We start from the raw sequence: 23829 nt of genomic DNA, 5'->3' as shown, positions 1-23829 counted from the left end.
CCTGTGTCAAAATAAACAGCCTGTCATTAGTGTGACAGCGCAACATGTATTATATGAGTTTTTCACTGGGAGGCATTTTCAAATTAAATATGAATGAAAACCACCAATTCCAAAACAGATGTAATGAGTCTATTGGCCTACTTCTTATTTGTGAGAGATCTTGTAATCACAGCCTGCAAGGCTCAATGAATTAGGTCATTTCAGCGTGCATAGAATGCATAGAATGTTCACAGAAACCTTATAAAACATAGCAATGAAAAGAACACGGATTTTTAGATCACACCACCTGCTTGAGCAACAGCAATCAATTTGTGGATGATGAAACTAGTTCAGGGGGTGCGCAAACCAGAATTGAAAGCCATTTGCACTTACAATGTTTAGCATTCGAAATTTATGGATTTGGAAACTAGATCTGCAAATCATAAGAAATGATAAACCAAATTCACTGCTACCACCCTATTCTAAGTTTTTTATGAGAGCTTATTGATTTACGATATGAAAGAAGTAGTTTTCAGGGTGCAGCATCACTCACAGTATGACAGTTGTCTTTCTCATGCTGACAGGCAAAGGGGACCACAATTCTCTCCAGTGCCTTATAGTACAGCACAGACAGAGATATTGCAATGTATTATAATGCAGTTTTTCTGCAATGCACGCCAACCAATTATGGGGCCTCTCAGGGCATGATTAAGATTGGACCAGGTAATTCCAACCCATGCATACACCTCTGTTTAAGCCTGGGTCTGAATTACGAGTTTGAAGGTATTTACCTTACCAAAATTTAACCGAGGAAAAGCATACGGGATGTACTGTATCATGTGGATTTTAATGCTTTAAACAGCAAAATCCCCCCTGTTACTCTCCACAAACTCCTAATAAGTGTTATTTATCGCAGCCAATAAGTAACACACCCCATGGTATTTTTATTTATCAGATGCGTTAAATAACACCTCAACTCGTTGCCAGCCCCTAAGAGTTATGCTACAGGTTTTGTCTCCAGTTGTGGGTTTGTCCATTGAGAAGGGTCTTCATTGAAGGGTGTCTTGGCCCACAAAGTAAATGTATTGTAGAATGAGTGTGGTGTCCTGCAGAGTAGGTCCATGGGGGGCAGTGTTGGCCTTGCAATCTGCTGTACAATCTTGTCTGTGAACTTGGTGTTTGTTTGGATTGCCTCTATGTGGAATACCTCAGTTGTGCTGCTGGTTTTACTATCCTTTACCTATCCCAAATCAGTTATGAACCTGGAACCCACTGCCTGCGGTCTCATCAGATTCCATACTCCTTAGGGCAGGTTACTACCTTTCGAGTCTAGTTAGTCCCATCATTAATTCTAATTGAAGAGTACCTATCTTGGCCTCTTCTATTTGTAAAATTTGCCAATAAAAGTTAATGCTACTAAATTGTTTGAATTCCTACATTGAATTCCCAGATTCTGTGGAATACAGGGATACCCCTGGTATATTATTTCATCTTACTGCCCATGCAGACTTATTTCCTAACATCTGTTTATTTAATAGCTATTGATGCAATAGATAGTGTTTTAGGAATTGTAAGACTATTTTTAAGTGTTTTTTCCCTAGGGACCAGACTTTAATACTGGGTCCAGGTAACACCACTATGACATAAAACACCCTAACCTATAGCACTCCATTGCTTTGTTGCTAGGTATTGAATTTTATTAATCCAATACATCCTGTGCATACATTCTCAATAAAAGGGTGCTTTCAATGCATTATTCCACGGTGCTAGCCAGTCTCACTGCCCGAGACATCACCAGCTCAATGCAGATGTTATCCTCCTCCTCCTTCTCCTCTGATCTCTTTTCGTCTGTCTTCTGGTGCTCCTCACATTCGTACCTGCCCAAACCAATGTATGTCCACAAAGAGTCCGTCTTGAGCCTTCTCCATTCATTCCTCCACATCAATCAATCAATCAACTTTTATAAAGAGCGGCTTATCACCCATGGGGTCTCAAGGCGCTAGCAATCACCTTCCTCTGCAACATTATCTTCTGTTTTGGCCATTATGGTGATGACATGTCTTGTTCTCCTTCCCATCCCTCCGTCCTACTATATCCAAATCAGAATTCTGTATTGTCTTTTGTTTGTGAGGCACTGGGTGAAACTTTACCGTGAGAACAAAAATAATTTACTATGTAGATTGCTTCATCTCTACTACCCCTCTATTTTGGTCTCCTTAAAATAACCCGAAGAAAATACTTTGTTCTTACTGAATTTAAAAAGAATGGATCAAGTTCCCATTTCCACAGAACTACTTCAACTCTGACAAAGTGATACCCGTTTGGTATTCAGTCTACCATCCTCTTGTCTACATGTTTGTGAGTTATCCACAGCTAAGCGTCTGTATCACCTTCTAATACGGCGACTCAATATGGTCTATGCATATTTTATTTTATTTATAAAATATGTAAAGCATCAGTGGTAGAAATAATTTAGCTTTTTTCAATAGATAGTAACCTATCGCCTCCCTCCACCAGGACATACTAATATACTTTATCTCAACTAGGTACCTCGGGTTGGCATGCCTGGCATCTTTTATCACCTCCACTAATGTTACACTGTGATCCAGCTAAGGAATATCAGGATAGATTACCCACACCTCCCCTTTCATACTGCCATACCTCCACTTACAAACTGGTCGTTAGTATACATGATTTTTGGGACTGTCTCTTTGACGGGCCCCATGGTACTCCTCATCCCACTGAACAGAATTAGCTGCTTTGCCACCCACGCACTTTTCAACCTTCCCAGAAGAACTTCCGTTTCACCCAGCTTTCACAAAGCCGTCTCAGCGTCAGCCACACTTAGTACTCAATTATTCTCAAATCACGGCACCTCACTTTCCTACCTTTCAAAACGTCACCTCTTCTGTCTCTTCAGGGGACTTCATTCCACTCACCTTATTCATCGATCCAATTCCACAATCATTTAGAAGGCATGGCACCTCCCCAGAGGCGTAGGGAGGAGGGTGAACTTCACATTTCCTGACTGTCACGTTGGCATATTATGTTAAAATACATTATACACCAAGCAGGGCTTCTAAGCGGGGCTTAAAAGGCAATGGAAAGGGAGAGGAATACAGATTGGTAGAAGTACTAAGTGAGAACAACACAATATTTTGTAAAATAATCAACATTTTTAGAGCTTTCAAAATAGAGATGAGAGAGCATGTGTGTGTCATGTAAATATCCCATATGAAATCCGCCAGACACATCACCATACCCGACTGAAAGCAGTAGTACCCAACTATTCATCAGAAAATATATGTGTTAAGGGGATGTGACACCCTAAACATCCCTCTCTCTGAAGCTCTACCCTTGCACCTCCCCTGGATGCCCCTCTTAGAACCTCACCAGGTGCATCTCTTCAGGAGCACTGCAATCTACTCACCTTAATCACTGATCCAACCACATCCTCTGCCCTACCAGGCTTATATTGTTTGAACTACTAGAATACTTCCACCTGAAAGCCGTGGGCACTGAAGGCAGCTCTCACTGCCACCTCCTCAGTCTCAAGGACCTGAACAGCTGACACTCATGAATGATCCCCTCACCCCTTCTTACTTACCTCCATGAAATTCTGTAAGTCCTGAAATAAATACAACTTGATTATCTGTAATACTCTTTCACGTGCTTCTGCGTCAGAATATCGAAAATAAAAATATCGACATGCAAAAATACTGTAGCGCAAATATCGATAGCCAGCATTGTGAAGGTAAGTATATATTTTTAAGTATGGATTGAATATTCCTAACTCCAGTTCTACGTATTTTGAAAATCCATATATCATGGTAAATACTTATGTCATTAAGTAACGTAAGCCCATACCTATCCATGTCTACTGATCTACATGATTTTGGGAAAATCGACATTCCGATCACGATAATTTTTGCATGTTGATATGTAAACCTCGATATTCTGGCAACAAACATTTTAGCTTTGCACAGCCACAGTCATGTCCTATTTGACAACGAACATCTACACTGCACCGTTGTTTTTCTTTTCCCGCTTCACTTCCGGTGTTCTAGCACCTCTTCAACATGACGCACATGGTTTCTGTATGTAAAGCTGTGTTCCAAACAATAACAAAGTCAAACATTTCTGTGAGACGTGTTGAATCTGCTTGCAGCAGTGGAACCTAAATTCCATAAAAGCAGTTTCCTAAAAATACTAAATTTCTATGATTGTTTAGAAGATTGTGCGCTACTTGTCGCTGTAGCAGCGCTCGTTGATTCTGGACAAATGGGGAAATTAACTAATATTCATATTTTAACACCACTTATTACCCCTCAGGAGACACTCTTAGATGATAAATACCTCCTTGTGTCTTAATCTAGACAATACCGCATTTGTGTATTAGTGTCACGCTGCCTTGTGGAACCCCAGTGACTTGAACACATTCACAGTGTAAGTGCCCATCCGCACTCGCGCTCTGCCCCTGTGGTTTTCCCGGTCCGCCTCGGCGGCAGGCCTCCTCGCGCGCTGTCGTTGGGCTTTCCCACACTTGAATACAAGGGGGCACGAATGTGTGTCTACCATCTGCTCGCTGCTCTGCAGCTCAAGGGCCAGTTCAGCAAGCGTTTTCACAGTCAGCTGCTTTTCACAGCTTTCCCTCATGGCACGAGGACCCGCCTGTCGGCAAAAGGCGGAGGGAGAATGAAGCATGCACAGAAGGTCACGGAAAGGGAAAGTTTCAGGAGCAGGAGTAACAAGCAGTGGTTTAAGTGTTTTTTTATTCTTCATTTTTAGGGTCGAACATGCATTGCATGCGCTCGCACATGCGTATCGCAACGAGACGCTTTAGTATTTAGAAAAGGGCTCAGAGCCCTGTCAACTTCACGTCAGTGTTTTTTATTGGTTCGTGGGCTTGCCTAATAAAATCTGCTTGCTTTCATTAGTCGAAGGCACGCATAAGTCATGCCTTTTCCGGTGGCTAGCCCTCCTCGAGCGCAGCGACCAAGTACAGAAAACATGCGAGGCTCGCTGTTTTCCATCGGGCTCGTGGACTTATTTTTCTCTAATTTACGAGCACGATTTCGCTTGGCAGAAGTCGAGCGCTTTAAATAGTTAATTTCACTTTTACGGGTTACGTACATAAATGCACTTTTGCCCGATAGGTGAAAAGTCGGTTTAAGAGTTTACAACGCGATCAGCTCTAACATGAGCAAACGCGAGACCCGTTGCATTGTAAATGCTTGTTAAGTATGAGAACTTTGATGCTGCACACCGTTCGGGGCAGCGTTAGTGAGCGTGGAGGTGGAGTCAAATGCGTGGCTAAAAAACAAAACATTCTGTAACTGTCATCAGTCGTGCACCTTCAGGTTTCTACATATCAAATAACGCATAGCTTACATTTAAAACAAATGCGGGTGAGGTTAATCAGTGGAAGCGCCCTATCTACGTTATGAAAGTTCGTTCACTTAGTTCACTACAGACCGAGGTCTGTATGTAACCAGAGCCACAGAACTGAATCCTGGTTGGTGTAGTGGAGAATAGCAACTTGTGTATATTTAGTGCTATGAGTTCCCAGTCTGTGACAGAAAGCACTGTATATATGTAAATCATTATTTTAAACTTGCATTTCACAATACACAAACAAGTTTTAAAATAAAAAAGAGCCCCCAAATTTTATATTTTAGTAACATCCAGACTGTAGGTAGTGCATTTTTTCCTGAGAAAATTGATAGAAAGAGCAGCATTCGCCCAGATGTCACAATTCTTTGAAGACAATTCTATACTTTCAGACTTCCAAACTGGATTCCGCCCAGGAAGAAGCACTGAATCAGCACTCATGGCAATCTGGGACGATCTCAAAAACACAGTCGACCGAAATGGAGTTGCTGCACTACTTCTCTTGGACCTCTCAGCTGCCTTTGATACGGTTGACCATGACACCCTAACTCATAGACTCCACGAAGCCGGCATACAAGGGATTGCTCTCAACTGGATTACTTCCTATCTTCAAAAAAGAGCGAATATCATCCACTCGCCCCCCTTGTCGTCCGAACCCTACCTCACAAAAGCAGGGGTCCCCCAAGGGTCAATCATCTCACCTTTGCTCTTCAACATCTACATGATATCTTTACCAGAACTGATCAATAATTTCCATCTCACATGTTACAACTATGCAGATGACACACAAATACTACTTAAATTAGAAGTCCCCAAAAACATTGAAAACTCACAAAGCTTCAGTTGCCTCACAGCCATTGATCAGTGGATGACCTGGAGCCATCTCAAACTAAATACCTCCAAAACAGAAATACTCATATGTGGTGACTGGAAAAATTATGACCCTCTGTGTGTCTGGCCTGACGATCTCCGACCACCTCCTCAATTATCCAAGGAAGTTATAAACCTAGGAATCACCATGGATTCCAAGTTAACTATGAATGCTCAAGTAGACAAATTAGCACGCACAAGCTTCATCACCTTAAAGACTTTACGACGCATCTTTCCACCACCTCGGATTTCCACACAAGGTGCAAGCTACTATCTCGCTTGTACTATCCAAACTGGATTATGCCAATAGTCTCTACCATGGATCATCTCTATCTGTTATGAAAAAACTACAACGTATCCAGAATTCCGCAGCCAGGCTACTACTACATATAAAGCCGCAAGCCCACATCTCCCCTGCCTTGAGAGCACTACACTGGTTACCCGTTGCCAGAAGATGCACTTTCAAGCTGCTTTGTATCATCCACAAAGCTATACATGGAACAGGACCGCTTTTTATCAGAAAGAAAATTACCAAATACATCCAACAAAGATCCCTCCGCTCAAGATTGGCATCCCGCCTTAGAACACCACCATACAAGAAAAAGACTATAGGTGGGACATCCTTCTCCGTCCAAGCAACCAAACTATGGAATTCATTACCCCCAACTATAAGAGCCACAGATAACTTTCTTGTCTTCAGAAAACTACTCAAGAGTTGGCACTTTCCTTCATAACCACCTTTTTGAAACAACTATGAAATGCATATGCCTATGTGGATAAATATTTTTTCAGATTATATGTATATTTGTATTTATTTATAGTTTCTTTGGAAAATATGTATTGCTACTATCAATCAATCAATCAATCATAGTATTTGTAAAGCGCGCTATGTACCCGTCAGGGTTTCGAGGCGCTGAGGGGGGGAGGGGAGCGCTGCTGGTTTAGCGGTCGAAGAGCCAGGTCTTGAGGAGCCTTCTGAATGCGAGGAGGTCCTGGGTCTGGCGAAGAGATGTGGGGAGAGAGTTCCAGGTCTTGGCGGCGAGGAAGGAGAAGGATCTGCCGCCGGATGTCTTGCGCTGGATTCGGGGTACGATGGCGAGGGCGAGGTTGGCGGATCGGAGTTGACGTGTTGGAGTGTAGAAGTTGAGTCTGGTGTTGAGGTAGGAGGGTCCGGTGTTGTGAAGTGCCTTGTGAGCGTGGGTCAGGAGTTTGAAGGTGATCCTCTTGTCTACCGGGAGCCAGTGGAGTTCCTTTAGGTGAGGGGAGATGTGACTTCGGCGGGGTATGTTGAGGATCAGTCGGGCGGAGGCATTTTGGATACGTTGGAGGCGTTTGATGTCTTTGGTTGGGATGCCTGTGTAGAGTGCGTTGCCGTAGTCAAGTCTGCTGCTGACGAGGGCCTGGGTCACCGTCTTTCTGGTTTCTGTTGGAATCCACTTGAAGATTCTGCGGAGCATTCGAAGGGTGTTGAAACAGGAGGAGGAGACGGCGCTGACCTGTTTGGACATGGTGAGGGCGGAGTCCAGGATGAAGCCGAGGTTTCTTGCGTGGCTGGCAGGGGTGGGTGGGGGTCCGAGGACGGAGGGCCACCATGAATCGTTCCAGGCCGAGGGAGTGCGTCCGAGGATGAGAACTTCCGTCTTGTCGGAGTTGAGTTTCAGGCGACTGTTGTTCATCCAATCGGCGATGGATTTTAGTCCCTCGTGGAGGTTTGTTTTGGCGGTGAGCGGGTCTTTGGTCAGGGAGAGGACGAGCTGGGTATCGTCGGCGTAGGAGATGATGCTGAGATGATGTTGGCGGGCCAGTTGAGCGAGGGGGGCCATGTAGACGTTGAACAACGTGGGGCTGAGGGAGGATCCTTGGGGGACGCCGCAGATGAGGTTGGTGGCTTTGGAGCGGAAAGGGGAGAGACGGACTCTCTGCGTTCTGTCGGAGAGGAAGGATGAGATCCAGTGGAGGGCTTTATCTTGGATGCCGGCTTCCTGGAGGCGGGTCAGTAGGGTGCGGTGGCAGACGGTGTCAAAAGCGGCTGATAGGTCGAGGAGGATGAGGGCTGAGCTACTATGTCATAACAATAAAATACACACACACTCTTTAAACCTGTCTGACTAAGTATTTTTTACCCATGATTCTAATTATGTATTGTATGTGCATATGTGTGTGTATTCATGTGTGTGTGTAACTATATATTTTTTTTCAAATATATTTTTATTAACTGTTTGCTGTTTTACATATGTAGGTCTGTTTACTGTAACATTTTGTTCTTATGGTACATTTCTGCTCGCTGAGCCGCAACTCTGTTATACTTTGCTTGCGATGCGTGTTACAATTACTTGTACATTTCAGTGATATTATAATATAATACTTATACATCAGTATTTCCAATTCTAAATGAGATCGCTTTTATGTTGTCAGTACTTTCAGAACCCTTTGTTACCTCTTGGATATTGTGACCTAATAACAGACTTAACTCAACTTCAAACTTTGAATAAACTTATTGGCTTAAGTGGGTGGATCTGCTTAATTTCTTAATGGGGCAATTGTCAGGGCATTACTTGTTATGTTGGGTTGGCCTGTGCTTCGCACCCCTCCGTCCTCTATCATTTTAGTTATTGTGTCCTGTACCCCCGCTCTCTCACTCTCCGCGTCTGGCTCGGGGGGGCGCCTAGTATTCCTCCTGTCATAGTTACGGGGACCTTCCCCCACGCTCCTATCCGCTGGCCATTTCAATTAGTTCATCCCACCCCCTCAGGTGCTTTTGGTCTCTTCGTTAGGTCGTCCCAGTTTGTCACTAGGTCTTCCCACTCCGAGGCGATGGGGGTCTGGCGTACCCCCCTGGCCTCTTCGGCCTTAAGGACCTGCAGCTCAGCTCTGGACCATCTTGTGACATCGCTTCTCCATTCTGTCAGAGATGGGTGAGTGGGAGACTTCCAACCCTTCGTAATCAGTCTTTTATATAGGGCTAGGGACAGGTCAAGGAAACGGACCCCTACTCTACTCCACTTGATGCCGGTTCTAAGGCCCAATAGACACATGATAGGGGTTGGCCTGAGTTCCATCTCGAACAGCTCCGTGAGGATTGCCATCATCGCGTCCCAACCCCTCTGGAGTATCGTGCATCCCCACACCATATGGTCAAAGTCGGCCTCACCGTCCCCACATCTTGGGCATGTCCTGGGCACCCCCTCATATATGCGGTGCAGCCGTTGAGGAGTGAGGTATGTTCTGTGTAGATAGTTGTATTGGATGTATCTCAGCCTCGTGTTGCGCAAGATCATCCTGGGATAAGCTAGTGCTCTGTTCCACTCGGATTCAGACAGATCCCGCCCAATTGTCTTCACCCATTTTTCTCTTAGGGAATGCAGGGGGTCCACTGCTGCTTCTATTTGGGCCCGGTATATTTTTGCAATCAAGTGAGGTTCCTCTCCTGCTGTCAACAGGAGGTTCAACACCCTGTGAATCGTGGGTTCCGCGTTTATCGTGTCCCAATGCTCTTTCAGGGTGTGCACCAACCTCCTGAAGAGTAAAAATTGTCCTTGCGGCACTCCCCCCGCTACATCAGCGAAGCTCCTCAGCACCCCCTCCTTGAATAGCCCCCCCACTGTCACTATCCCTGCTCTCGTCCATGGTCCCAATCCCAGCCCCCCTCGCTCCCCCACTCCCGGGTCCAGAGCGACGGCCGCCAGCGGCAGAGCGGGAGAGTACGGCGGTCCCACCCCAGTCCTTTTCTCGCACCGTTTCCAGCATTTCATCGCCACATTGCACATTATGTTGTCTCTTATGGGGGCAATCTTCCTGCCCACCATACTTGCTGCTATCCGAGCTGTGTCTATTACTCTGTGCGCGGTAGCTAGGTCCAGCCGTCCCCTGCCCGCTAGCCAGCCGGCCACCCACTGCAGCTGGGATGCCAAGTAATAAGCCTCGAAGTCAGGAGCACCCAGCCCCCCCAAGTGTGTCGGTCTACAGATGGTCGAAAGCGCTGTTCTCCTGCGACCCTCATCCCATATCAGCTCTCTGAGCAGAGCATTCAGCTCTCGGAACCATGCAGAGGGGACCTGTAGCGGTAAGTTAGCAAAGTAGTAAAGGAGGCGCGGAAGCATGATCATTTTTGAGAGCGCCACTCTGGCCATTATTGTTAGCTTCAATGATCTCCAGAACCCAACCGAGGTGCGCAGGGATCCGAGTGTCCTGCCAATATTCCCGTCTCTAAGGTTGTTCAATTCGTGAAATATCTGTATGCCCAGGTATTTAAAAGTCCGCGGGGCCCAGTTTATATCCGCTGGGCACGCATCAGGGCGCATGCCGTCTGACAGCACCGGGAATACAAATGTTTTCCTCCGGTTAAGTCGGAGACCAGATATGTCTCCGAAGTCTTCCAGTGTCCCCAGTGCCCACGTGAGTCCACTTGTCCCGTCTCTCAGGTAGATGAGTATATCATCAGCATACAGAGAAACAATATGCTCATCCGGGCCCCACACAATTCCCCTACCCATGCCTTCACATCGCAGCCGCGAGGCCAGGGGCTCAATTGCCAGAGCAAACAGCAGTGGGGACAAGGGGCAGCCCTGCCTAGTTCCCCGGTATACTGGGTATGCACTAGAAATTGTCCTTCCGGTCTTAACTCTTGCTAGTGGGGATGAGTACAACAGATCCACCCATTTCACCCATTCCTCCCCCAGCCCCATTTTAAGCATCACAGTTCTTAAGTAGTCCCACCTGATAGAATCGAAGGCCTTCTCGAAGTCCACCGCGAGCAAGACCCCCGCCGTCGGCCTCAGGTTCTTAGGCATGTGCAGAACCGTAAAAACCCGTCTCAGGTTCAGGGAGGTATTACGGCCGGGGACAAAACCGTTCTGGTCAGCGTGCACTAGCTTGGTCATAAGGGGGAGTAGCCGAGCAGCCATGATCTTGCTAAGAATTTTGAAGTCACTGTTTAGCATTGATAAAGGCCTAAAGTCCGCCACCGAAGCTTCCCTGTCTTTTGTCTTGGGGAGTGGCACCACCAAGGCTTCCCGCAGTGTGCACGGTAGCTCTCCTTGTTTCAGTGCCTCCGCATACATCTCCATCAGTTGGGGAGCCAGCAGTGATCTGTATTTTTTATAAAAATCCATGGGGAGGCCGTCTGTTCCTGGAGTCTTTCCAGGTGCTAGCTGTGCTATTACTTCGTTTACTTCTTCTACAGACACTGGACCCCCCAAGCCGTCTCTCTCCTCTGCACTCAGTGTAGGCAGTGGAGTTTGTAGTAAGTAATTATCAAAGACCTCCGTCCGCAGCTCACTGGGTTTCCCGTACAACTGCGTGCAGTATTCCCTGAATGCGTCATTTATGGGGCCCGGTCTGAGTCTGCGCGATCCCTCCCTATCTAGTACACAGGTGACCGGCTCACCCTGCCCCCCTGGGCGGACCAGCCATGCCAGCAGCCTTCCCGATCTGCCCTCCTCCGCCTGCAAGGATGCTATGTATTTTTGCCTATCATGGCATCTGAGCTGCTCTTCAATACGGGAGTGTTCTCTGCGGGCACGGCTGTATTCTCCATTCTCCTGGACTGCCTTCCCCTGTCTCAACTCCCCATCATGCATATCCTTCTCTAGGGCTTCCAGTATGTGTGTGTGTAACTATATATATATATGTATGTATGTGTACATGTTGTTTCTGTGCTTGGCATGTTCGTGGATCATTGCATGGCTCCTGGGTGGATTGTTATACTAGATATCTATGAATTCCTGCTCTCATCTTATCACACTTATCTACTCATCACTCTTATGTCATGTCGAACTATCCTCCATTCTCACTCTGACTCATCCCAAATCCCTTCTACCACTTTCATCTCCTAAATATCTCTGCCTAAGCTCTTCCCTCTACTTCCACATCTAACTCACCAAACCTCACTCTACCTCTGTGACCTACCACACAACTCTACTAAATTCTCCTGCATTCATCTCACCTTGCTACTATGCTCTCCCTAACCCTTCCACATACTCTCCCTCTACCCCCCTTTACTCATCCCAAGCCTTTGGGTTGAGTAAATGAAGGATATACTCCCAATTAACAATTCTGGATTTCTTTCCTCCTCCACCCCTCCATTACTCCAGTCAATCTCACTAACAAACTCTCATATCCGCGGCTCAAATTAACTCATAATAATACTAAAACTGTACTCATTATTTAACAATACTAATCCATCACTAATTCTTGTTGGGTTCCGGAGTAACGTACTACTCATCGAAAAGCACTTTGACGCCTCGTCAGGGGTAGTAAGCGCTATATAAATACGATTGCAATACAATACAATAGCTGTTCTTTAAAAGCACACACTTCAGAGCCCAGCTGGTGACTCCAGTGCAAAACCATTCAACAATAAATCTGTGTCATCGGGAAGCTTCAATTGATTCAATCAGTTAAAGCCAATACTGGTTTCCAAGCCCTTTACATTTTTGGGACATTTGCATTTCTTTGAGGCAGCAGGGACCTTGGCAAGAAAGCTTGTTTGTTGATAGTTGTAAGCCCTTCCCTTGGTTTAACAGAACAGCATACTCCCTGCTTTACACTTCAGCAGAAGCCTTACTGGTTGTCTTTTTACAAAAAGTAGGTGAAATATTGGGCCACATGTACAGACCGTTTTGACGATCGCAAATGGGTCTATTCATAGGATCAACCCATTTTCAAATGTAAATGGGCTTTTTGAGATGTAGAAAGCCCTATTTGCGATTCAGTAACCTATTACCAAATCTCAAATTGGGTTTGGGATTTAGTATTTGTAAGTGGCAGATTTAGGGCATTCCTTCCTAATGCTGAAGCGCAGCAGTATGTGTGACTGTTTTCTGACCACAAATGTGGTTGCAAAACATTTGCATTGTACACTCAATTTCAAATTGGTGGTGACCCATTTGCAAATGGAAAGGGGTCCCCAAGGGACCTATTCTCCTTTGTGAATGTTTGCAAAAGCATTTTTAAGAGCAGCCAGTGATCATACGGACCACTGCCCACTCTTAAAAAAAAAATTGAAAAAAATTCTGATTGTTTTTAAACAAATCCTGTTTTCCATGAAGGAAAACAGGTTGCATTTATAAAAAAAAAGATTTCTTTAAAAGCAATCACAGACATGGTGGTCTGCTGATCCCAGCTGAGCACTATCCCTGTGCTTTTAGCGATTCCCAAAGGGTGGCAATCCGAGACCTACCTCATTAGTATTCATGAGGTAGGTGTATTTGCGACCCACTGGAAATAGCAAATGAAACAAAAGAGTCTCATATATTTGAAATGGTGATTTCCTAATTGCAATTTGCAGGAAATCACAATTAGGAACTCACTATTTCAAAGTTCTGTACATGTGGCCCTAAGTTCTTAAATCAAAAAAGTATGAGCACGACATGCCCCTCATATCCCACCCACTTCGACCACTAGGAACAAGTTAACAACACTAGAATGTCGGCCAGGGTTTAGACAGGCAAAACAAACTAAACATGAACATTTAACACAGGCCATCGGGTGCCCCTATTTCTGTCTTTCACTGGCTAAGAGAACAAAACTATACCTGCTTGCCTGTCATGCACTGGAGCTGTATTGAAATGCCACTACAAGTCTCTTACGTGACATTAATAAAGTGACATGGTGGCACCCTTTATTAACCACAGGGGTCTCCATGCCTAAACTACTATGTAATTCCAGTTATATAGCCAAGTTATTCCCACTTGATACACTTGAATCTCCTCAGGGTGTCATGCCAACCTCACACTGCCTATGGCATAGGTAAGTCACCCCTCTAGCAGGCCTTACAACCCTAAGGCAGGGTGCACTATACCACAGGTGAGGGCATAGGTGCATGAGCACTATGCCCCTACAGTGTCTAAGCAAAACCTTAGACATTGTAAGTGCAGGGTAGCCATAAGAGTATATGGTCTGGGAGTCTGTCAAAAACGAACTCCACAGCACCATAATGGCTACACTGAATACTGGGAAGTTTGGTATCAAACTTCTCAGAATAATAAACCCACATTGATGATAGTGTTGGATTTATTAAAAAAATGCACACAGAGGACATCTTAGAGATGCCCCCTGTATTTTACCCAATTGTTCAGTGCAGGACTGACTGGTCTGTGCCAGCCTGCTGCTGAGAGACGAGTTTCTGCCCCCATGTGGTGAGAGCCTTTGTGCTCTCTGAGGACATAAACAAAGCCTGCTCTGGGTGGAGGTGCTTCACACCTCCCCCTGCAGGAACTGTAACACCTAGCTTTGAGCTTCAAAGGCTCAGGCTTCGTGTTACTAAGCCCCAGGGCACTCCAGCTAGTGGAGATGCCCGCCCCCTGGACACAGCCCCCACTTTTGGTGGCAAGTCCAGGAGAGATAATGAGAAAAACAAGGTGGAGTCACTGGCCAGTCAGGACAACCCCTAAGGTGTCCTTAGCTGAGGTGACTCTGACTTTTAGAAATCCTCCATCTTGCAGATGGAGGATTCCCCCAATAGGATTAGGGATGTGCCCCCTCCCCTCAGGGAGGAGGCACAAAGAGGGTGTAGCCACCCTCAGGGCTAGTAGCCATTGGCTACTAACCCTCCAGACCTAAACCCACCCCTAAATTGAGTATTTAGGGGCCCCCAGAACCAAGCAAGATAGATTCCTGCAACCTAAGAAGAAGAGGACTGCTGAACTGAAAAACCTGCAGAGAAGACGGGGACACCAACTGCTTTGGCCCCAGATCTACCGGCCTGTCTCCCCACTTCTAAAGACACTGCTCCAGCGACGCGGTCCACAGGGTCCAGCAACCTCTGAAGCCTCAGAGGACTACCCTGCATCTAGAAGGACCAAGAACTCCCGAGGACAGCGGCTCTGTTCCCCAAAGACTGCAACTTTGTAACAAAGAAGCGACTTTGAAACAACACACGTTTCCCGCCGGAAGCGTGAGACTTTGCACTCTGCACCCGACGCCCCTGGCTCGACTTGTGGAGAACCAACACCACAGGGAGGACTCCCCGGCGACTACGAGACCGTGAGTAGCCAGAGTTGACCCCCCTGAGCCCCCACAGCGACGCCTGCAGAGGGAATCCCGAGGCTCCCCCTGACCGCGACAGCCTGCTTCAAAGACCCGACGCCTGGTAAAGACACTGCACCCGCAGCCCCCAGGACCTGAAGAATCCGACCTCCAGGGCAGGAGCGACCCCCAGGTGGCCCTCTCCCTTGCCCAGGTGGTGGCTACCCCGAGGAGCCCCCCCCTTGCCTGCCTGCATCGCTGAAGAGACCCCTTGGTCTCCCATTGATTCCTACTGCGAACCTGACGCCTGTTTACACACTGCACCCGGCCGCCCCCGTGCTGCTGAGGGTGTACTTTTTGTGTGGACTTGTGTCCCCCCCGGTGCCCTACAAAACCCCCCTGGTCTGCCCTCTGAAGACGCGGGTACTAACCTGCTGGCTGACTGGAACCGGGGCACCCCCTTCTCCATTGAAGCCTATGTGTTTTAGGCACCACTTTGATCTCTGCTCCTCACCGGCCCTGAGCTGCTGGTGTGGTAACTTTGGGGTTGCTCTGAACCCCCAACGGTGGGCTACCTTGGACCCAAACTTGAACCCCGTAGGTGGTTTACTTACCTACAAAAACTAACAAACACTTACCTCCCCCAGGAACTGTTGAAAATTGCAGTGTGTCTAGTTTTAAAATAGCTATATGTCATTTATGTGAAAACTGTATATGCTATTTTGCTAATTCAAAGTTCCTAAGGTTCCTACATGAAATACCTTTCATTTGAAGTATTACTTGTATATCTTGAACGTGTGGTTCGTAAACTAAACTAAGAAAAGATATTTTTCTATACAAAAACCTATTGGCCTGGAATTGTCTTTGAGTGTGTGTTCCTCATTTATTGCCTGTGTGTGTACAACAAATGCTTAACACTACTCCTCTGATAAGCCTACTGCTCGACCACACTACCACAAAATAGAGCATTAGAATTATCTCTTTTTGCCACTATCTTACCTCTAAGGGGAACCCTTGGACTCTGTGCATGCTATTTTTTACTTTGAAATAGTACATACAGAGCCAACTTCCTACAGGCTCCTCTGCTACGATAGATCCTGCAGGTGAAGTTCTAGGCATGATCCAATGTAGGAAATCAGTTAAGGTTGACTGTGTCAATGTCACACAGTCACAGATCTCAGAAAGTGAGCATAGCTGTAAAATACTGCTCCAGTCCGCTCTCCTACCTCGCACCCTTCACGCAGCACAAATATCCAGAGAAATTAATTAAGCTCACAAGAAAAGTTATAATGATCAGGCTGACACTTCAAACATTCACACTTAAATATATCACATATTCTTTCCCCAGTCACTGACACATGGAACTCCAACAATTTGGAGTCTGAGTGCCTTCCTGTGAAATAAACTTCATAAAAGAAATATACAATGACACCATTCTCCTGTCCTCAATCATTAAATCCCTTCTACCTCAATCTTTCATGCTTATTGCCCTTGCTCTGCGCCTTTGTGAGGATAATTCTATCCTCACTAAAAATAAGTTCAGATATTTACCGTGCTCAAAAAATAAACTTACCTTAATCGTAAAGAACTTTCAAACTTTAGCTCCATCACAGACTTTCTTGCTTGAACAAAATTATTGAGAGACCTGTTGCCAGCGGGCTCTAACAACATCTCAGACTGCACACCCTGCTCTAGTTCTGCCAATCCCTATTCTGTCCATGTTGCAGCACTGAAACTACAATGATCCCGGAAGGAAATGATGGCCTTAGGATCACCGACCATGATTGGAATGCTTGACCCTTAATGCTCCCAGACTTGACATCATTGTGTGGCAACATTAGAGCTCTTTTCCTCACATTAGGTCTCCTCTCCTCACATATGGGCTTTGTGGGACACTTTTCTGAAATGCTTTACTCTCTGTATCCATGACAGAAAGCAATTTGTGCAAATGTATTCATCCCACTCTGTGCCACTCCCAGTTACATAATAGAATAAGTACTTGCACTGAAGCTTTCAACTATCTGTATGGAGTCCTTGTGGGTGCTACTTAAGTCAACTAGACTTTCCCCTCATCCTTATGCCAACACATCCAACTCTGGCACAGAGGTTTATTAGTTAGCCTGTGTTCTGTGAGCCATACCTGTGCACCTTCCAGCGATGGATGACTACTGTTTATTTTATACTGAACTCAATCAAGGCTGAGCTTATTCCCATTAACAGTGAACAAACAAAGGGTTTAGCAAAATAAATACATTCCTTTGAAAGCATCAAAACAAAAATAAGTAAATTAATCAACTTTATAAAGGCCGGATGTGTGATTATTTATTTCCTGCCCACCTGTTAATGTGGGCATTGGTGCACATATGTTACTGCCAAGAGGCACATGTCATCTGTCAGATATGCAGATAGTTCTGACTTTTTAGCCAACAGAACTTTACATTCTTGTACTTTTTATTTTATCAGGACAAACGTGTGTTTAATAATGCTTGCACACAAAATGCTTTTGGTTTCGGAATCCTAATATGTATTAACTCCATTTGCTGCCTCTGGGTGAAACATGAAAGCATTCTGTCCTTAACGCTAACATGAATTATAATGTTTTAAATGGAGTGGTGGTAACGCCCTGAGGAAACCTTCAGAATTACCTTTGTTCTTGCTTTTTTGTTGCAACATTTTAGCTCAGGACCTTGATAGAAGTTACAATCCTTTTCCAAAACATACTTCAGGCTGTACATACTCCGTATTTTATTGATCGCACGCATTCGTGTGATCTGTAAGCTGTGCTTCAGGTTTCTCTTGCTGACAATATTCATGTTTTTTATTTACGAAAAACATTCAAAAAAATAGGAAGACGTGCTACCATTTGTCAGCACTGCAGGTGTGGATGTGCGTGAGAGTTGTGTGCCTGCTTTTGGGCTTCTGCATGTTGTCTGTGTGTGTTGATCTCTATGTGTAAACTGCCTACTACTGTCTATGATTCACTTTGATTCCGTTGCATGATTCTCTGTAATGCACGTCAGATACTGAATATGTGCCCTACAATAAAGAACTGAGCATACACAAATACTATATACCGTCTGTGTACACACCTGCAAGTATGGGTGTGTGTCATGGTTCCAGTTTGGAGTGCGCCTTTTTGTGAGTACACTACAAAAAAGCCAACCCTATTGTCTTTGGCAATACTTACTCTTAATGTCTTGGCACTCACCCGTAGACGGCTGCCCTTCAGACTGGATGGTGAGAAGGGACCGGTTTGGGTACGTTTGTCTTACGCCTGTTTCCTTTACACAGACACTGTAAGTGATGCACGCTTCTTTTTCTTGGCTGCCTAGGTTAACACCCATCCGCCAGCCACAAACCAGTTTTTCTTGTAAGAGTTTGCACTATAAATAAACCACTATTTTTTCTGTTGTGTAAAACGTGACCTTTGTTTATCCTTCAATAATAGCTTAGTAATAGCTGCACTTGACCACCGTGAGGGGGTTAATGTGAACGGTGAAGAAACATCAGGAAAGGGGGGGGTGAAAGGAAATCAGTGGTTGCTTGCACCAATGGAGTAGCCAGGAAATGTAAATACCCACACCCTGAACCAAAATTCGTATGCACCAAGCCAGCAAATGTAGTGATTGCGACCCTCTCCAGCAGAGCTCTCTTGTCTCTTCCAACCAAGCATCTCTCTATTAATCCTTTTATCTATTCGCTGATATCCATCATTTTATCTTAACACTATGTCATCCATTCATTCTTCCATCCATCATTTAGTCTTTCGCGACTCCATCCTTCCATCCATCAGCCCACCCATATCCAAACCTATCATCTCCAAATCCATCCATCCACTCACCCATCCCACCATGCACCCTTTCATCCATTCATCTATCATTCATACTTTCAAGCATCCACCCATCCATCCTTTGACTCATACATCCATCTACGCTTTCCTCCATCCATCCACCCTGTCATTCCATTCATACCTCCATCCATCCATTCATCCTCCCTTTCACTTATTAATTTATCAACCCTTTTACTCATCCATCATACTTTCACTCACTTCAACATTCATCCATCTACCCTTTCACTCATCTGCCCAGCCATTCACCCTTTCACTCATCTAGCCATTCAGCCTTTCATTCATCCACCCTTTAATCAATCCATTCTTTCACTAATCCATCCTTACATCCATTCTATCCATCCTTACATCCATTCTTTCACTCATCCAACCTTTCTTTCGCTCATCCATCCATCCTTTCACTCCTTCCATCCATCCTCTTAATCACTCCATCTATCCTTTCACTCATGCACCCATCCATCCTTTAATTCATCCATTCATCCAGCCACCCTTTCACTTATCCACCCACCCTTTAATCCATCCATCCCTCCACTCCGCCTCTCACTCATCCATCGATACTTTCACTCACCCATCCGTACAGCGATCCTTTTACACATCCATCCTTACATCCATCCTTTCATTCATCCATCCTTTTGCTCAGCCATCCATCCTTTTGCTCGGTTAACCACCGACGCTTTCACTTCGCCCATCCCTCCACCATTTTACTCCATCTATCTACTCTCCCTTTCATTCATCCGTCCTTTCTTTCACTCATCCATCCACCCTTGCGCCCACCCATCCATCTACCCCATCTACTCATTCATTTATTTACCTTTCCACTCATCATCCATCTTTTCACCCATCCATCCTTTCTCTCATCAACCATCCATCCACAATTTCACTCATTCGTTCACTCATCCACCCTTACATCCATTTTTTCACTCATCCTTTCATTCACCACGCCCATCCCTTCGTGTTAATTATGAGCCTTTGTCTGCCGATTTGCTGATAGAAAAGGCCCATCAAGAACTCCATCCCAGTAGTGGATGCTAAAGCGTATGCCCAGGGGGGAGTGGGGGGGATGGAGAGGGGGGGGTCTGGCTCGCACTTCTATTGGACAGCTTTAGACGGAAGACAGGACAATAACCAATCTAAGCATCACTTCTAAGCCTTTGACCTTGTTACCTGTTTTCCCACCATTAAAATGACTGCAGGAATTTGGTTGGTGGGGAAGTTTGTTGTCACGTTTGGCATAGATGAACAGAAGTTCTGTTTTGTAATCATTAAGCTTCGAGACACTTGTTGAGTGAGTCCCAGTTGTTCGTTTTCCACAGTCTGGTATTGGTTCTGCTTATTGGTGATCTTGAGATACTGTGAGGTGCTATAGAACAGAACTATAGGTGGAAGGCGTGGTTATGGCACACTTCAGAATGCGGTGAAGGAAAGGAGCACCAGTAGCTATGGTGACCCTTGCAACACTCTATACGGGACATGACCACTGTCCGACAAGACACAGCCTAGCATGTGCCGCAAAGAAGAAGGGGTCTGGAACCGCGTCATCACTCCACCGGGGGCGAAGTGCTACCTTCATTGGGTCATAGAGCTGTCGTTTGTCAAGGCGAGGATGAAGCTTGGCAGCGTTGCCTTTTTTCCAGGATCGGGCACATGGTTATTCCCTCGGCTATGGCCCGCCTCCTTCAGATATTGGTGCTAGCTGGGTAGTAAAACTCTCTGGGTGCCTTACTGGAAGGTAACCAAAGCAACTTTCAATTCTTTGAAGAACTGGCTTTGCGCAGGTGGACCAGATTTTGAAAAGGAAACAACAGGACAGGTTAGACTTTAAAGTAGGACTAGAGCCTTTAGTTTCACTTTTATATCTGGCCTGTCCCGTGAAAGAAAGAAAAAGAGAGAGAGAGAGTGTGTGTGAGACAGACAGAGCAGGCAGCAGAGGTATTCGGGACTCTAGAGGGGCATGTGAAAGGAGAGCATACCTTTCACTTCTGATTGGCTGGTTGCCCTGAACTTTGTCCCAAAAACCGGGGCATTTGTTTCAAATTAACAATGGCGTGTTGAAGTTGACTTGACTTTTGACCAAAAAAACGGTACATTTATGTAATATAAAGAAAAGCGTCGGGACACTGGGACAGTCCTCTGAAAACCGAGACTGTCCGGGGAAATCCGGGACGACCGGTGACCAGGCTTAAGATCATGCTTTAAAGGTGACTATCACTATGTGCTGCTGACGGACAGCCACTGCTCCCGCCCTCCCCTCGGAGGCTGGCACCAGCGTGACGTGGGCAGTGATTGGCAGCTCTGCCTGTGCTGGTTCCTTAGCAGCGGCAGCGAGGAGGGGTGGGACGGTCCCCCGCCAGAGCTCAGGAGGAGGCGGCTCTGCTGAGACTCGGTGTTAGCTGCTGGTGGCAGAGAGGCCACCTTCCCTCCGTCCATCACCGGCCGCGCTCTGCCTGTCCAGCGGGCTCTCCCCTCGCTGGCCTCGCTGGCTGTAGGTGAATGTCTTGTGTGGGCTCCGAAGCTGGAATGACTGCCGGGAGGACCAGGAAGGAGGCGGACTGCAGCTCCGAGGTAAGGCACCGCATCTCCAACTCCGGGGCTGTGCCGGGGACCGCTCGAGAAGTTCCGATGCGAGCACCGTCCAGCAGACCTGCTCGCCTCCCAGCTGCCGCTGCGGCCAGTTCGGATTCTTAGTAACTGAAAATGTAGTCCCCGCAGTCACTTTTGTGGTGAAACTGTAAGATTTTTTACCTCGTGGGAGCTTTTGTTCGGCACTCGGGCAGTTGTGGGTTCTGTGTACGTACGTGTTTTCCTGGTAAGCGCGGTATGGACTGTACTGACACAACTGCTGGGTAATGCGCCCTACCAGCTGGATGTGCTGCGCCCACATAGTTTACTTCCCAGATAGTTTTACATTAGCACGCTCATTTTCCCACGAAGCATAGAATTTTCCGCCCCACGTAGTTTGACGTTGGCTCGCGCACCTTTCCTTGTATGTGCCATGTCTACTGTGCCCTAGTAATTTTACACTGGTACTCGAATCTTTATGTGTACGTGTTCTTTGTACTGCTCCATGAATACAAAGGCGCGCAAGTCTTTCTTTCTATGTGCTGCATGCACCGTGCCAGTTAGTTCTGCGTTGGCACGCACATCTTTCCTTGTATATGGTGCATGCGCTGTGCCGGTAGGTTTGTGTTGGCACGCACACTTTTCCTTGTATATACTTCACTCACTGTGTCAAGTAGTTCTGCGTTGGCAGTCACATCTTTCCTTGTATATGCTGCATGCACCGTGCCAGGTAGGTTTGTGTTGGCACGCACATCTTTTCGTTATGCTGCACGCACTGTCAGGTAGTTCTGCGTGCCACGCACATCTTTCCTTGTATATGCTGCACGCACCGTGTCAGGTAGTTCTGCGTGGCACGCACTTCTTTCCTTGTATATGCTGCCTGCACAATGCCAGGTAGGTTTGCGTTGGCACGCACACCTTTCCTTGTATATGCTGCACGCACTGTGTCCGTTAGTTCTGCGTTGGCACGCACACCTTTCCTTGTATATGCTGCACGCACTGTGTCAGGTAGTTCTGCGTGGCACGCACTTCTTTCCTTGTATATGCTGCCTGCACAATGCCAGGTAGGTTTGCGTTGGCACGCACACCTTTCCTTGTATATGCTGCACGCACTGTGTCCGTTAGTTCTGCGTTGGCACGCACATCATTCCTTGTATATGCTGCACGCACTGTGTCAGGTAGTCTGCGTGACACGCACATTTTTCCTTGTATATACGGCACGCACTGTCAGGTAGTTCTGCGTTGGCACGCACATCTTTCCTTGTATATGCTGCATGCACTGTGCCAGGTAGGTTTGTGTTGGCACGCACATTTTTCCTTGTATACGCTGCACGCACTGTCAGGTAGTTCTGCGTGGCACGCACATTTTTCCTTGTATACGCTGCACGCACTGTCAGGTAGTTCTGCGTTGGCACGCACATTTTTCCTTGTATACGCTGCACGCACTGTGTCAGGTAGTTCTGCGTGGCACGCACATCTTTCCTTGTATATGCTGCCTGCACAATGCCAGGTAGGTTTGTGTTGGCACGCACACCTTTCCTTGTATATGCTGCACGCACTGTGTCAGGTAGTTCTGCGTGGCACGCACATCTTTCCTTGTATATGCTGCCTGCACAATGCCAGGTAGGTTTGCGTTGGCACGCACATCTTTGCTTGCATGTGCTGTGCCAGAAAGTTTTCCATTGGCACATACACGTTTCCTAGTAAACAGTACATGCGCTGTGTCCTGGTGGTTGTCATGTGTATGTTTCCTAGTCAACGTCGTATGCAGTGTGTCCCTATAGTTTTACAATTATAAACACATCTTTTCTAGTCAGCGACGTGACCACTTTGCCCAGATAGTTTACGTTGACATTCCCGCACATCTTGGGTGGTCGCGATCATCAATGCGCAAGGAAGGTACAGTGGCACCGAAGCCCAGGTGCGTGAGGAGCCTATTGCACTCCAAATATGTCTGCTTTTTACAACCAAACAAGGGCTCATGGACAGAGCTTTAAGTGAGACAGTTCGTGCCACTGCTTAATACTGGCAGTAATTGAAGTTTGAAGCACACCCCGGCCGGGCAGTATATTCATGTCCATCGTTTATAGGCAAAGCACAAATCTTTTTTTAACTACTGTAAAAACCCTTAGGATAATCAATGTCAGCGATGCTGTTCCTATTTACAGTGCACGTTTTATTTCTTCTTTCATCCCCTAAGAGCATTTGCTTTTCCC

At 46.2% G+C, this 23829-nt stretch overlaps 1 protein-coding gene across 3 annotated transcripts in view; it reads left to right on the top strand.

The window, feature by feature from the left end:
• Positions 1 to 23829, top strand: part of RAB11FIP4 (RAB11 family interacting protein 4) — a 1128176-nt gene that overhangs the window by 838432 nt on the left and 265915 nt on the right. The window contains exon 1 of one of the 3 annotated variants that reach the window (XM_069200004.1): positions 21404 to 21616. The exons of the other annotated variants lie outside the window; for them this stretch is intronic. Within the exon in view, the coding sequence (XP_069056105.1) occupies positions 21545 to 21616 (72 nt within the window). The 5' untranslated portion in view covers positions 21404 to 21544. Of the gene's footprint in view, positions 1 to 21403; positions 21617 to 23829 lie in introns of those variants that run through there. 3 annotated transcript variants of the gene reach the window in all.

Source organism: Pleurodeles waltl, chromosome 7, assembly GCF_031143425.1.
Source record: "Pleurodeles waltl isolate 20211129_DDA chromosome 7, aPleWal1.hap1.20221129, whole genome shotgun sequence".
Lineage (NCBI taxonomy): Eukaryota > Metazoa > Chordata > Amphibia > Caudata > Salamandridae > Pleurodeles > Pleurodeles waltl.
Note: the sequence above shows the minus strand (reverse complement) of the source record. Positions and strands in the feature narration are given on the sequence as shown.